The sequence below is a fragment of the Lissotriton vulgaris genome, chromosome 10 (genome assembly GCF_964263255.1).
Source record: "Lissotriton vulgaris chromosome 10, aLisVul1.2, whole genome shotgun sequence".
Taxonomy (NCBI): Eukaryota; Metazoa; Chordata; class Amphibia; order Caudata; family Salamandridae; genus Lissotriton; species Lissotriton vulgaris.
In genome coordinates this window covers 840829685-840846449 of record NC_141698.1, presented here as the reverse complement: position 1 = coordinate 840846449, position 16765 = coordinate 840829685, and the positions used below count along the sequence as shown (strand labels likewise).

General features: G+C 43.4%; 1 protein-coding gene across 1 annotated transcript in view; it reads left to right on the top strand.

The window, feature by feature from the left end:
* The window catches only part of LOC147688870 (macrophage mannose receptor 1-like), a 758166-nt gene extending 742043 nt beyond the window's left edge, over positions 1 to 16123 (top strand). Inside the window, exons 29-30 of the mRNA XM_086941771.1 lie at positions 12255 to 12290; positions 15375 to 16123. Of these exons, the coding sequence (XP_086797897.1) occupies positions 12255 to 12290; positions 15375 to 15622 (284 nt within the window). The 3' untranslated portion in view covers positions 15623 to 16123. The remainder of the gene's footprint in view (positions 1 to 12254; positions 12291 to 15374) is intronic.
* Positions 16124 to 16765: the final 642 nt, after the last annotated feature.

Sequence of the window (16765 nt, the reverse complement as noted above, 5' to 3'; positions counted from 1 at the left end):
CTAGATGGTACGGCTCCTCAGCCTTATGTAATCTTTGTAACAATTCAACTCAGGATATTACCCATGTTCTTTTTGTGTGCCCGGCCCTACTTGAGCTTAGGCACAAGTGGATGAGACCAATTTGTCTCCAATTAAGCATCTTATCTGCCACCTCCTTTAAAGATGCCATTTATAAACCCCCCAATGAAATGTTCTGTTATAACATTTTTCAACTTTTTCAAAAGTTTCTTAGCTATATATTAAAAGGTTGGAAATGTCAATTTTATTCTGTATTTGATCTATGACTGTATGTAATTGTATTTATTTTGACAATCTTTTATGTGGATCTCATTTGAGTTCCAAAATCATAAATAAATAAACTTGAACTTGGGCATTTCTGCTCCATCAGAATCTCTTCCAGTGAGTTGTTCAGAAACTAAAAAAAACCTTACTCTTAAATTAGGAATGTAATCAGTGAGTCCAACCTCGTTTCTGAATACATTTAGTAAATTCGTATAGTTATGGTCCCAGATAGAACAAACTCTATTTCCCATTGCATTTAGCTCCCAGTTTAAAATTAACATCCATGAGGCGGCTGGGCCTGCTCATAAACGTAGAGAGCGGACAGTAAAGTAGATGCTCAACTCAATCAACTATGAAATGGAATCAACAACGACTGAAAGAATGGTGATACCTTCTTGAGTTTTCAAATGACTGCACTTCCCTATGGAACAGAAGGAACATTTTAATGATTACATCTCCATAGCACAGGGACATATTGTGAGATTCCCATAAGTTTTTGAATACTTTTCTGATATACTTCAACCTGGTTGTATGATGGAACAACGCATGCCTCAACAACACATGCCTCAACCACGCGGTCTTAACCACTACTGCGTCTTTACCGCGCACACCTTTACCACGCATGCTTTCACCAAGTAATTTCATGGTAAAGACATGATTGGTAAAGGGAAATGTGTGGTAAAGATCACACTCCTGCCCCTCTGCACTGAGCCTTAAATTTCAGCACTCCTGCAGTCTATTCGACCCGCCCCAGCCCTATAAACTACCGACCCCCTATCCTGATCCTTAAAACCCGACTCCCTAGCCCCCAAAACCTACTCCAACTCGAGCCCCCCTCCCTGAGCCCTAAAATTAGCCCCCGCCTCTCCCCAGCCCCAGTAAAACTGCCCTCTCGGTTTGAAAATTGCCCCCTTTCTGTCCCCTGACCCGAGCCCTAATACTCAGCCCCCTAAAAAGGACTCAGACCCCAGCCTCCCTCCCTGAGCCCAAAAACCAGCCTAATCCCCAAAAACCTACCCCCACTTCCCACCTGCCCCAGCCCAACTGCCGCCTTGGTCTGAAACCTGCCCCTTTCCGGTCCCCTGCCCTGAGCTCTAAAACTCCTGAACCCCCAGCCCTGAAAACTACCCGACCCCCAGCCCTGAAAACTACAAACTACCCCCCCCCCCACAAATCCTCACTAACCTCACTCTGTCGCGTACGTTTCCGAAACTTCCTCTTACTGCTTCTGCTAGCCAGCCAGAAATTAGATTGCACATATGCCATAACCGCGCACATGTGTGGTTAAGGCATATGCGAGGTTAAGTCAAGCATGGTTAAGCTTGCAATGTCGAATACGCATGGCTGAGGCAGCGGTGTTCCGACTGATTCCCCTTCAACTCACTTCAGGCAAGATAAGATAAGACAAACTAGATAGTTGTTAAATGCCAAAATGCATATCACCAAGTCAACTTAGCTTTCCAGAGGCAGTAGTGAGGAAATCGCAGAAACAGAGCAAAGAAGCTTTACAACTAACTGCAATAGAAATGATGCAAGAAACTATATTAAAGGAACTTGCCATGACCAAGGTGTTAAATCGGTGAAAGCGATGTCAACATATGCCATAATATATATACACATCACAATGTCAATCTTGGTAAATACGATATCGATGTACACCATGATATATCAGAGTGACCAGTGCAGGTACAAGTGATGGGGCGGTGTGGGGGGAATTTGACAAACAAAACTGAGGGAAAAAAATTTTAAAAATGTATTTACCTCGTCGACGTCTGTCGAATCCCTACTCACCTCACTTCACCGCTCTTACCTGCACAGGTTGCTCCTATGATATATGTACACATAACAATGTCAATACCTCTAAATACGATGTCGATGTATGCCATGACAAATGAATGCATGAAATTGAGAATGTCAGTTAATGCGATATCAATGACCACCGTGTTCTATGTACAAGTAATAACAAACTTGTATCATTGCTGTAAGATTCATCCAAGAAGACCTCCCATCAACCCTGAGTCAGAGATACTTGGTCAGACAGGCGCTGTGCCCCATTCCCAAGCCTACCAATTGATAGCCACAGATGGGATTACACCTAGCCCGAAGACAAACGTACAAACAGAGAAAACCAAGATCGATTCCACGGATACGCAGCTACACCACAAAAGGTCCGAGGAGATTGGCCCCAATAAAACATGTTTGGCCAAATGCACACATTCCCAAAATACCACAAAGTCAGATGCCACATGTAGTTAGAAACACTCAGCCAACCAAAATACAGCACGCACAGTACACGCAGTGATCACATGCTCCTCATGCTGGATGTCCGGACACATACACACTAGCTCACATTGAGTCTTCACAAAGTCGAGAGACATCTGTGCCCTTTAAAAGATGGCTTAGATTATGGTTTATGACTAGGCATGGATTTACGTGCTGTACAAGAATGAGTAATCAGTTTATTGTACTTCAAGACCTGTATAAAATGCCGGCCAAAAACTCTGTACAACGAGACAGACTTCAGACATGACTCTGTTGCTGCTCTCTTGACCGCCGTGTTATATGTACAAGTAATAACAAACATGTATCATATCATTGCTGTAAGATTCATCCAAGAAGACCTCCCCATCAACCCTGAGTCAGAGATACTTGGTCAGACAGGCGCTGTGACCCATTCCCAAGCCTACCAATTGATAGCCACAGATGGGGTTACACCTAGCCTGAAGACAAACCTGAAAACAGAGAAAACCAAGATCGATTCCACGGATACGCAGCTACACCACAAAAGGTCCGAGGAGATTGGCCCCAATAAAACACGTTTGGCCAAAAGCGCACATTCCTAAAATACCACAAAGTCAGATGCCACATGTAGTTAGAAACACTCAGCCAACCAAAATACAGCACGCACAGTACATGCAGTGATCACATGCTCCTCATGCTGGATGTCCGGACACATACAAACTAGCTCACATTGAGTCTTGACAAAGTCGAGAGCCACCTGTGCCCTTTAACAGATGGCTTAGTTTATGGCTTATGACTAGGCATGGACTTACATGCTGTGCAAGAATGAGTAATCAGTTTATTGTACTTCAAGACCTGTATAAAGTGCCGGCCAAAACCTCTGTACATCGAGACAGACTTCAGACATGACTCTGTTGCTCCTCTCTTGGCCGCTGCATTTAATTAAACCAACTTGTATCTATTTTTCCAAACGCCTCATGGTAAATTCATTTCCGAGCAACAAAGGGATAGGTCTCATTAGCAGAAAAGTAACATCAAGGATGGCCACAGAAGTACAGTTGATAAGAAGTCACATCTTTTAAAGCATGACATAACTGAAGTGGGACTGTTCACTGTCGAACAGAAGCTAGAGGAATAGCATGACTGGAGACAAGCTCATTTGTACCTCCGATAGCGCATGAAGGTAGAAGCCATGAGGATAATCTATATCTTTTAGGTGTCCCAGAGAAATCCACTGTAATAATGAGAGGGGACTGAGGCATAGTTCTGGACCCATTACTGGATAGATCAGGGCAGCCTGATTTAAGGAGACACAAATACAGATGCCCAAGACCTCTTTACTGATCACACAATAGTAGAACCATGGTGAGTGCCATGCTCAACTAATAGGGATAACACATTTTTTGATAACTTCGAAGATATTGAATAAGGTGAGGGATACTGCTATTATTCCGAACAGCATGTCCAATCATTACCTAATTTGATTACAATTTTATGTAGACATGCTAAGACCACCAGTATGCCCATGGAGGTTAAATGTGCAAGGATGTAACACTGAATATTTCCCTTATGAAATGCAAACAAAAATGAAGGATTGGTGTCCTCAGTGCGAACATTGAGGGTGGCCAGAAAGCATATGTGAGAGGTGGACTAGTAATGAGATACTCAGCTTTAATTAAATGCAAAGCTAAGGAAAAACAAATACAAGTAGAAACAGAGATGGGTGATCTTACCCATGACTATAGCAACTCACTACGGGATGCATTAATAGGCAGCTCGTTATGAAAAAATAGTAATTTAAAATGTTTTAAACATCTAATGCTGAATACACAGATGCTCACCTACAGCAAATACAGTATGAACAGCCAGAACATGAGTCCAGCTGTAAAAGAAGGTAATGGACAACTGATCACCAACCAAATAGAAATCATGAACACCTTTAATAAACTCTCTAGTGATCTCTGTCCCTCTGAACATGACACCACTGAAATGAAGATAACTCAGAGAAGATAAAAGGCTCCCTTCAGTGGGAGAAATATATGAGAAAGAAACACAAAATTAATAGTTGAGATGGCATTAGGAAGTTGCCAATGGGAGAATAGATTGCCTTCTTGAGTTCTATTCGATTAAAAAACAAAAGATAATTTCCTTACTGCATGAGTTATATAAAGAGGCTCAGTAAAAGAGACAATAGCTTCTGAATTCAATAAATATGGAATTTATGTGATCTTGAACAATAAGGAAACATTGTTATGTAGCAGCTATAGACCAATAGTGCTTATTAATGCAGAGATGAACAACTTAGCTAAAGTTTTAGTGAAAAGATTTAAGAGGTATATAATTCAGTCTTCCCAAATTGGGTTTTTCACTAATTGACTCTCTACTGTCCATGTACAGACTTTATAGCCTATAATATGGCAAGTATGAAAGGAGACAAATGACACCAAAGCCATGTCATTAGAAGTGAAAAAAGTTTTTGAGCATAGTGAATCGACGTAGTTTAATATTGAGACAAAAATGGACAGAGAAGCAAACTTTTAAGGGAAGTAAAAGGGCTGTATAGACATTTAGGGGGTGATTCCGATGCAGACAGGAATGGCTATGACCGTCAGTTGGAGCCCTCATGCCCTCTTCGGAATCTGCTGTTCGGATTCCTTTCTGACCGAGCCATTCTGACATGCTTGGTCGGAAAGGAATCTGACTCTGTTTTACGGATGGCTTCCGACGCCCGTCAGCTATCGAGAAACCCTTCAGTACTCCCCAGGCCGGCTCTTTCTGGCCGAGGGAGTACGATGGCAGTTTCCCACTGCCTTTTTGTGCCGGCCTTTCCGACACAGAAAGGCAGTGGGAAACTGTCTTTGGGGGACCCCAGCAGGGCCACCATGGGTGAGAGGTCATCGAATGGCCTCCTAGGGGGCACCTATGGTGCCCCCTGTTGGTCCTTGCACCCAGTAGCAGGCACCTTGGGGTGCCTCCCACGGGGTGCAGGGATGAACCGCACCTCTGTACCTAATGATGTAGGCATGCATTGCGTTCGGAATGCATGCTCCCATTCTTAAGTATAAGAACGCGACCGAACAGGGTTCAGTCGCATCCTACTTGGAGGTCTGGACAACAAGTTTGGTTCAAGTTCTTGCCCGATGTCGGACAGACTCTGCCCCTTCCAACATCAGAATCGGCCCCTAAGTGGTGAATTTCAGCAGCAGAGGTTTTATTTCATCACCCTTTAAAGTATAAAGGGGATCTAGATTAGGATTCCTGCTCTCCCACTTCTGTTTTTACTAGCCCTGGAACAGTGGTGACTAGACAATCCCCCTTGATAAAAAAGATACAGAAAACTGTAGGGGAACAAAATGCACTGCTAAATGCAGTGATGTAATGGTGACAATGAAAACCCAGCAACATTGACTCCATAGCTTGACCTTCTACATTTTAGGAATTTTCAGGCAATTGAGACAAAAATGGACAGAGAAGCAAACTTTTAAGGGAAGTAAAAGGGCTGTATAGACATTTAGGGGGTGATTCCGGTGCAGACAGGAATGGCTATGACCGTTGGTGGGAGCCCTCATGCCCTCTTCGGAATCTGCTGTTCGGATTCCTTTCTGACCGAGCCATTCTGACATGCTTGTTCGGAAAGGAATCTGACTCTGTTTTCCGGATGGCTTCCGACGCCCGTCAGCTATCAAGAAACCCTTCAATACTCCCCAGGCTGGCTCTTTCTGGCCGAGGGAGTACGATGGCAGTTTCCCACTGCCTTTTTGTGCCGGCCTTTCCGACACAGAAAGGCAGTGGGAAACTGTCTTTGGGGGACCCCAGCAGGGCCACCATGGGTGCGAGGCCATCGAATGGCAGCCTAGGGGGCACCTATGTTGCCCCCCTGTTGGTCCTTGCACCCAGTAGCAGGCACCTTGGGGTGCCTCCCACGGGGTGCAGGGATGAACCGCACCTCTGTACTTAATGATGTAGGCATGCATTGCGTTCGGAATGCATGCTCCCATTCTTAAGTATAAGATCGCGACCGAACAGGGTTCAGTCGCATCCTACTTGGAGGTCTGGAAAACAAGTTTGGTTCAAGTTCTTGCCCGATGTCGGACGGACTCTGGCCCTTCCAACATCAGAATCGGCCCCTAAGTGGTGAATTTCAGCAGCAGAGGTTTTATTTCATCACCCTTTAAAGTTTAAAGGGGATCTAGATTAGGATTCCTGCTCTCCCACTTCTGTTTTTACTAGCCCTGGAACAGTGGTGACTAGACAATCCCCCTTGATAAAAAAGATACAGAAAACTGTAGGGGAAGAAAATGCACTGCTAAATGCAGTGATGTAATAGTGACAATGAAAACCCAGCAACATTGACTCCATAGCTTGACCTTCTACATTTTAGGAATTTTCAGGCAATAATGTTTACAAGAACACATGCGAAGTGTTGCCATTCACAGCAGGCATAACCAGGAACTCATTAGGTACTGCACTGCTCCAATTAAAAATAGATACATTGAAATATTTTCAATATGGCCTAATGAACGGTTGGAAATATTAAGGCAGATAATCTATGCCCACTACTAGATATCATCACAAGAGATTTGGACAGATAGTCTGAACTGATATTTTCATTGTGTAGAAGGATCCAAATAAATAAAATGAACATTGAACATAGACTAAATATTTTAGCAATGGGTCCACTCAAGATACCTACAAAGTTACTGAAAACTATGGCAACTTGAATAAAATAATGCACGTAGGCCCTTCTAAGTTTAGGCTTAAAATGCCAAAATCATACGCCTCTACAAACTCAGGAGGATTAACGCTGCCGAATATAGAATGGTATTGGTTAGTGTTAGACCCGTCATCCTTAGGTTGGTCTTCCCCAAACTTTTTGCCTTCCTCCTCCATTTTCTCTGATCTCGCTTTTTATGCACTTTACCGCTGCTAACCATTGCTAAAAAGCATGTGCTCACTTTTAAAAACATGGTCAAATTGGCTTATTTCAAATTAGCATATTTAATGTACTTGTAATCTCTAGTAAGGTGGTGCTAGATGCGTCCAAGGCCTTCAAATTAAATGGTACAAATGGGCCTGCATCCCCTTATTGTGTCACCCACTTGAGTAGCCTTGTAAACGCCTCAGTCCTTCCAGCCTGTGTGCAGTTTCAAATGCCATTTCAGCTATCAAAATAAACCTTTTGCTAGGCCCAAACCTTCCTTTTTAAAACATATGTCACCCCTAAGGTAGGTCTGAACCAGCGTACAGGACAGGGTGCAAGGTATTTATAAAGTAGGACATGTAATTTTAATTTGTGTGTGTCTTGATAGTGAAGAACTCTTAAATTCATTTATTACTATTGCAAGGCTTACTTGTTCTATAGGGTAACATTGGGGTTACCTTATAATATTTAATAAGGATAATTTCCAAATGGAAACAGGTACACACTTCATGTTTGGTGTCTTTTAAATTGTGATGAAAAATTCCCCTTCATGGTAAAGGCAGATTTTAGGTTACAATTTTGAAAATGCCACTTCTAGAAATTTGAAATTGTCCTTCCTTATCCATTTAGTGCATTTAGTCTGACCCTGGGTGACAAAACAAGGTGTAGTTGACAGTTAGGTTTGTATTTTTCTGTAACAGCCACACACAATAGAGAGCTTAGGTGTCCCTGGATGGACCATCTGCTGCACCCTCGAGAAAGCCTGGAGAAAAAACGCAACCACTGACAACCTGGCCACCTTCAAGAACGCCACCCGCAAACACCACCAACTGATCCGATCCACCAAGAAATCTTCATTCAAGTATCGACTCGACAACAACGCCCACAACAGCAAAGAACTATTCAACATCGTCAAAGAGTTTACCAACCCTACCGCCGGCACCAACGACATCACTCCCTCCCAAGACCTCTGCGACTCTCTAGCCTTGTTTTTCCACAACAAAATCGCTGGCATACATAACAGCTTTGGAGACCAGTCCACCCCACCCACCTCCGAACTTGAACCCCCCTCCAACAACCTTTGCGCCTGGAACCCAATCACCACTGAAGACACCATCCGCCTGATGAACACCATTCACTCAGGATCACCAACCGACCCATGTCCCCACCACATTTTCAACAAAGCAGACTCCATTATCGCACCCCATCTCTGAGACGTCATCAACTGCTCCCTCAACTCCGCTACCTTCCTGGAAAGCTGGAAACATGCCGAACTCAGCGCCCTCTTGAAGAAACCTACAGCAGACCCCACTGAACTTAAAAACTACCGCCCCATTTCGCTCCTCCCATTCCCTGCCAAAGTCATTGAGAAAGCCGTCAACAGTCAACTTGCCACCTTCCTCGAATCCAACAAATCCCTCGACCCTTCACAGTCCGGCTTCCGAGCCAAACGCAGCACCGAGACGGCCCTCATTGCAGCAACAGATGACATTCGAACCCTACTGGACAACGGAGAAACAGCTGCCCTCATCCAACTTGACCTCTCTGCAGCCTTCGACACAGTCTGTCATAGCACCCTTTTACAATGCCTCAGCAACGCCGGAATATAAGGAAAAGCATTGGACTAGATAATCTCGTTCCTCGCCGGAAGAACCCAGAGAGTCCGCCTCCCCCCTTTCAGATCAGAGGCCACCGAAGTCATCTGCGGCGTACCCCAAGGATCTTCACTCAGTCCCACCCTCTTCAACGTATACATGAGTCCCCTCGCATCAATTGCGCGCCAACACAACCTCAACATTATCTCCTACACAGACGACACCCAGCTGATCCTCTCCCTCACCAAAGACCCAAACCCCGCCAAAACCAACCTACACGAAGGGATGAAAGAAGTAGCCGAGAGGATGAAGAACAGCTGTCTAAAACTGAACTCGGACAAAACGGAAGTCCTCATCTTAGGATCATCCCCCTCCGCCTGGGACGACTCATGGTGGCCACCGGCCCTGGGAACCGCACCCATACCAACGGACCACACACATAACCTGGGCTTCATTCTGGACTCCTCCCTCACAATGACCAGACAAGTCAACGCCGTCTCATCATCATGCTTCAACATCCTACGCATCCTCAAAAAAATCTTCCGTTGGATCCCCACTGAAACAAGAAAGACAGTCACCCATGCACTGGTCTCAAGTCAACTGGACTACGGAAACACCCTTTACGCCAGAACCACAGCCAAACTACAGAAAAAACTCCAACGCATCCAAAACGCCTCAGCCAGACTCATCCTTGACATTCCCCGCCAAGCTCACATTTCAGGTTACCTGAAAGACCTCCACTGGCTCCCCGTTAACAAGAGAATAACATTCCGCCTTCTCACCCATGCACACAAAGCCCTCTACGACCTAGGACCCGAATACCTAAACACGTGCCTGTCCTTTTACACCCCCACCCGCCAACTTCGATCGTCCAATCAAGCCCTCGCCGCAATCCCACGCATCCAAAGATCCACCATGGGGGGAAAATCCTTCTCCTACTTAGCGGCCAAGACCTTGAATTCTCTCCCCACCCACCTCCGCCTTACACAGAACCACCTCTCCTTCAGAAAATAACTAAAAACTTGGATATTTGATAAGTAAAGCTCCCCCCCTCCCTCAAGCGCCTTGAGACCCTCTGGGTGAGTAGTGCGCTATACAAATTTAAACTTGACTTGACTTGAGTTGGGCACAACCCTACCTACACATGAATATGTTGTATCCTGCCTTCCCCACAAAGGACTTCATACCCGTGTAGCTAGTCTGGAGCTAGGACAGGGAAGGCAGGATGTTTGAGGACTTCAAATGGAAACCTCTAGAATCTTCTCCCACCTTCTAGAGAAAGGGTACCAGGTATAAATATTAGACCTCAGACACAACTCTTCAGTACGCTCATGGACCTGTGGGTACTCTGTCAGGTAGGAGGAATGCTCTACTCCTGAAATGACTGCCACTCTGCTAGACTGCTGCCCTTCCATGCTGAACTGCTGCTTGTTGCCCTATTGCTTTGGGGGGAAGGGCTCGACCTGCATCTGTAAAACCCAGGACCCCAAAGTCACTCTAAGGGCTAGCTGGCTGGCCTTCTGACTTGAGCCTCAGGGACATAAGTATCCAACAGCAATTAACCCATCACCTTGACTCTGGCATCTGTGAGTCTACCCGGCCAAGTGATGCCACCCCACTCTTGGATGTGGGCCTAAGGTGCTCTGCAGACTCTGTGGATCCAGCAGAACTGACACATCTCATCTGCTGTGCAACTCCAAGCAGAATCGAAGCATCACTGCTGCTGCATGGATCTGACTCGTCACAAAGACTAGTGTTACCTTCACAGCCTGTGACTTCTTCTGAACCACCTCCAAGCAATGCATACTCAGTGCATACACTCACATCCCTCATCGACGGCAGCCTCAACGACAACACTAAATTCCAGAATGCAGTTTCACAGCTCCTTGGAACCAACACATTGCCTTGACTGCACAGTATATCCTCAATGCCGAACTTGTCATCTCAAGTGCTTGCCGATGATCAGGACCTTCGCACTGCAGACTTGCCACATCTCAGAACCAACGCATCTTTGATGTGGATCCATGTAATGCTCTGCAAACAAGGATTTAGGGTATCTTGTTCAGTGGACTTAACTCAGTCCATTTAGCCTGCACCATTTTGGTAAGCCTGAACTTATGACTTTGTCATGGTCCAGCGCAACCAGATATCCACAGTTGACTCTTTGTGCTGTCTAGCATTTTTTTCACTGAAATCTTTGAACCTGCATATCTCCGGTCCTACCAGTCGAATTTTTGTCAATTTGCTTCTATATAATAAAATTACTTTATTTGCTAAGTTTATTGTGGGATCATTTGTGGTGTGTTTTCACTGTGTTACTGTTTGAAGTGTTGCACAAATACTTTACACATGGCCCCTGAGATAAGTCTGACTGCTCTGTGCCAAGCTGCCCTAGGATTGAGGTTATCTAACTCTGCCTGGTTACAAGATTTGAGCCAGGCCTCCATTGCAAAGAATTCCAATTATGCAACCCTATTCTCAAATGTAGGTATTTAACAATCATAACTTTGTGTTGCAGTCCTATTTTAAAACGTTACAGCTGAAATTGAAAGTTGTTTTCAAAATTCAGAACTATGTCCCACGTTTTGTGCTGCTGCCTTTAGTTACATGAATATATTTTACAAAAACAAGGTAACCCAAGCAATCTGGAGGGGACCTTGGGTGTGAGTATTTATAAAGGAACAGAGGTCACTCACAACATGGAATTATAACTGTAATTAATACAGAAATACAATGATGTCTATGTTCATATATCCAGTGGTGTAGAAGTACAGCTAGATTCCTGATCAATGCTGTCACTGCTTCCCGCTATTTGAGTTGCACTGTGAGCAGCCTTCTGAACTTCTAACCCGGCTCATTGTGGTGGTACAAGAGTCTATGAAGTGCGTACTCATTCAGCCTTTGAGCTGAAGAGAGCAGTAAGGTCCATTTTCACCTTTTCGCCTTGATCGGATCTTACCAAGAATAAAACCTGCATGCTTTGCTGATCTTCAAACATTACCAAAAGTGTAAGTAAAGCATGCGGTAAGGGGTGGTTGAAGGGAATACAGAACGGACTAGATTATGACTGTAATGAGGGACATGTCCTGATGAAAAACATAAATCATTAGCATTGCATGTTTAGCATTTATATTTCAAATCAAAGTAGCATAATTGCGATTGAAGAGTAGTATACTGCTGTTCGGATTAACCTTTTTATTTTTGTTCCTTCATAGTTCTTGATCCAACTACGAAGCCTTCCGCTCCCGAAGGTATGGTTCATATTATAATTCAATTATTTTAGTGCAGAATTTTATGGCCATTTTTAGGTTGAGCCTGGGCAGCCCATGCGCTTCTCTGTGAGGCATGCTGTATTCAGGTGTGGACTTGAAACTCTGCCCATTTTCTGCACCTCTTTTCAATTGGCTTCTGTTACTGCTGTTTCTAAATGGTTGCTTTTGATTCATTAATAGGCTTAGTAGTCCCTCCTAGTTTCACCATGCCTGCATTTGTAACCTCCCATGAGGACTTGACTTTTTGCTTGTGTTGTTACACGGTCTGTTTTATCTACAGTCTGTGAGCACTATTTTCTTTAATGATTTCCCCCTATTGCAGGCACAAAGTGCTTTCCTGCAATTGTGTCCACTGTGCCTCCAGGTGCAGTGCTACGGTTTCAGTACAGTGGCCACTTTTACATTTTCATTAACAATAGGGCCAACTTAACAAATGTTTTTTTTTGGTAAAAGTTCCCCATACCGCACTTTCACTTTAATGGCAGCTGTGCACCTTTATTTAGACAAGCTGGGTCTAAAGAAAGGGGCTTGGCCACATTAAAGTGAAAGCGCGGCATGGGGCGCTTATACAAAACAAAAATACATTTGTTTGTCATGTTGACAAACAAATGCTTTTTTTTCATAAGAGTGCCCCATACTCGGCTCGTCTAAAGAAAGGGGTGCAGTCGTCATTAAAGTGAAAGCACGACATGGGATGCTTTTACAAACATTTGCAATGCCATAGGTCTTGCATTTGTGAGAGATTAAGCTATTGGCATTGTAAATGACAATGCCTTTTGTTTATCAGTTTTGAAAATCAACACATAAATAAAAGACATCATCATTTACAATGTCAATAGCTCAAACTCTCGCAAATGTAAGACCTATTGCATTGCAAATGCTTGTTTTCAATTGTCTTAACTTAACCAGCCTGTTTTATCAGTATTTGAGTCTAAAGTTACTTTTAGTACGTTTTCACACGTAAACAGACATCTTCACAAGCAGGACAGAGATCGCCCTATGGTAAAGTATGTGGAAAGTTTGAAATGTTTATTAAACTTTAAATTAAAAAACTAAAGTTTTTTTGTTAAATATTATGTTAAGTTAATGTTATATTTTTATTTTGAATGTAGAAGAGATTAAAACAAGCATTTGCAACGCAATTGGCATTGTAAATGACACAGGGCCAGATGTATGACTGCTCAAATAGCTCCTCACAAATGGCGAGTCATTTGAGACTCGCAATTTGTGAGGCGTTATTTAGGATGTGCAATAGTGTGTAACACACTATTAGTGATTCCCAATGGGGTCGCAAATAGAGAGGCTCATGAATATTAGTGAGTCTCTCTCAATTTGCGACCCCATTGGGAATGGCAGGCACTCTCAGGTGTGGTGGCCTGCTGGACTCAGCAGACCACCATGTCTGGGACTATTTTTAAATAAAGCAGTTGTTTTTTAAATGTAGCACATTTTCCTTAAAGGAAAACGGGGTGCATTAAAAAAATATATAATTAAACGTTTTCGTTTAAGGGCAGGCAGTGGTCCCTGAGACCTCTGCCTGCCCTTAAAAAATATTTCCCCTGTGTTTGCAAAAGGGAAGGGGTCCCCAGGGGACCCCTTCCCTTTTGCGAAACCATTACACACCCTCTTGAAGACAGTGGTAATTTGCGGGTGTTTTGCACCCGCAATTGTGGACACAAAACATTCTTACATAGGGTCGCTCTCGCTATTAGGAAGCGAACTCCTGATAGTGTTAGGAGAGAGCGTGTCCTGCCTGCACCAGCAAGTAGGACAACGCTATTTGAGAAAATAGGGCTCAGAGGCTGTAATTAAAGCCTACAGAGCAACAAAACATGCAACAGGGGGTGTCGCCATGGGGGGTTACTAAATGAGACAAGGCGGTACTAAGGAGGGACTACTAAGCATTTTGACCAATGAACAGCCACAGTTTACAGTGGACAATGACACAAGTCAATGGAAAATGAGGGCGGAGAATGGGCGGAGCTTCAAGTCCCCACCTCAATACAGCATGCCTCACAGAGCAGTGAATCCTCGGCCCAGGCACGACCTAAAAAAGCTACAGCACTATTAACTTGTTTTGAATGAAATATTTAATTAATTTAAATATATTAAATACATTACAATTATTTTGTAGTTTGTGTATAGGAATGGGATTACACCTTTGAGGGTAGGTACATGCCACTCCCCAAAGCTCTCATAAGCCATTCTAAACCCCTCCTTACTCCATCCTAAACCCTTCCCATTTTTTAGTAAGTTTTTCCAATTGTTAATCCACTCCCCCGTCACTCCTACATTTACTTCTAAAATGTAGGTGAACATGTGCAGAGATCTCTGCAGTCAGAAAAGTGATCTCAGCATATAAAAATGTATAGAGGGGAATACCTCTCCATATAGGTTAGTAGTACATTGATAGTACTATTGTGGTACCCTCTAAACATACTACAGATTACATTTTGTGGCTAGGCCCCAAAATAATTGGCATAACAGGCACCTACATTTTCATTGTAGGAGCTGTCAGGGCTGAGTATCCAGTTTGCAGTGAGCTGGACAGGCAGGAGGCCATGAATGATGTCTCAGTCATCATGGAGAGTGAAATGAAAGTGCTGAGTCTACCTTAGTGGTGGTAAATCATGTGTCACAATGGTCCCTTGTAAATTGTGGAACTTGAGTATCATCACTCTACACAGATCCTTCCTTTTAAACTTTTCTATAGATACCTCAGAAACTAACAAAGGTGATGTGTAGAATACTTTCAGAAGGTTTTAGCCACTCTCAATCAGTCCAGCAGGGAAAGGCCTACCTGAACTATCAAGCCAGTCCCACTCTGAATTGGAACATAAGCAAGCTTAGGCCTGTTTCAGCCTACTTAGGCCCTCTTCAGTGAGGAGTTGCCGCAGTCAGGTGGCACAGTAAGAATGAGACCCATGTATAAACATACCCATTGCAGTTAGAGCATCACATTAAGAACCTCAATCGTCTGTCTTCTGTCTCATGCTCCTTATTGTGTCATATGTATATCTAATGTTGTTTCTCTAAGTCAATGAAAGTTATCTTTTTTTCCAGCAAAGAAAATTAAAGAAGCCCCTTTACCTTCCCATGGCACAGCCGGAATTGTAGTTGCTGTGGTACTACTTATAATGGCAGGAACTTTCCTTGCAGTTTATTTCTTCTACAAACGGAAACCTAAACATCTGATATCAGACAATAATTTTGACAACTCAATCTACTTTGACGGTGATGCTGGTCCAAGCACCAGTGATACAAAAGACCTTGTGAACAACATAGAACAGAATGAGCACGCTATCATATAGTGTGACACTATTGTGGAATCGTCTTGAACATGCTAAAGGATAATGCTGACTGTGATCAAAATACACATCTGGCAGTAGAAGGTCAGGCATGGCATGTGACATGATTACCAATTTAATGCTGTGAGTAATCTGGACTGCAAAGTAAAATGTATATGGCTTCAAAAATATAGCATAAAAGTCCCTACTGAAATTGGAAAGAAAGTGAAACTACATGTTGTAGCGGTGTAGTCGTTACAATGTAATTATGTTCTGAGAGGACCTACAGCTGTGAAATTGAAATGAAACCAAAAGCTTGCAGAGCTTTCAAAGTAAATGTGGAAGAAACACATATGTGCAAAAGTACTTACACTCACTATAACCATGAGAAAAAGGCATGTAATTCACAAAAGGAAAGTAGAAGTACCAATTACTTCTCTAAGTGTGACCTACGCATGAGCAATTGTCTTCTTATTAATAAAAAGGCAGACAACTGCACAGCCATAGCATGTGTCTAGAACTACCAGAGATTTCTGATTTTTATCTGATGCATAAATCCACCAGATGTGGGGCAGGGTAAACTATAATGTTACAAATGTCTCTCACATATGCTGGATGATCATAACGCATCGTGTGCATACTAATGCAAACTGCAGGAAATCTGCAAATGTAGGATGAGGGTTTCCAGTGAAATGTCAAAGATTCTTTTTTACCCCTCCACCAGCTAAATAATTTTCCATGTGAAGACTTCCCTTCCATTACAGTTCTGCAGAAATGGGAAGTTAAGTGTGAGAAAAAATAAGCATATTTGTGGAATGCCCACAAAGCTATGAATTTGTGACTGTTCACCCCATTTTCTTTGGCCACTCCCCTGCAGGCACAAACTTCCTCATCCCTTATTTTATGTTATGTTATGTTATGTTGATTTGTATAGTGCACTACACACCGAGAGGGTATCCAGACACTTGAGCAGGCGTGTGGTCCCCAAGGTGCTTCTGCAAGAGCCAGGACTTCAGCTTCTTGTGGTACCTTAAGAAGTGAGGAGGAGGCTCTCATATGTTGAGAGATGTCATTCCATGTCTTGGATGTGATGTAGGAGAATGAGCGATTTTGTGTTTTGCTTTTGTGAATGTGGGGAATATGTGTGCGCGAAAATGAGGCAGAACG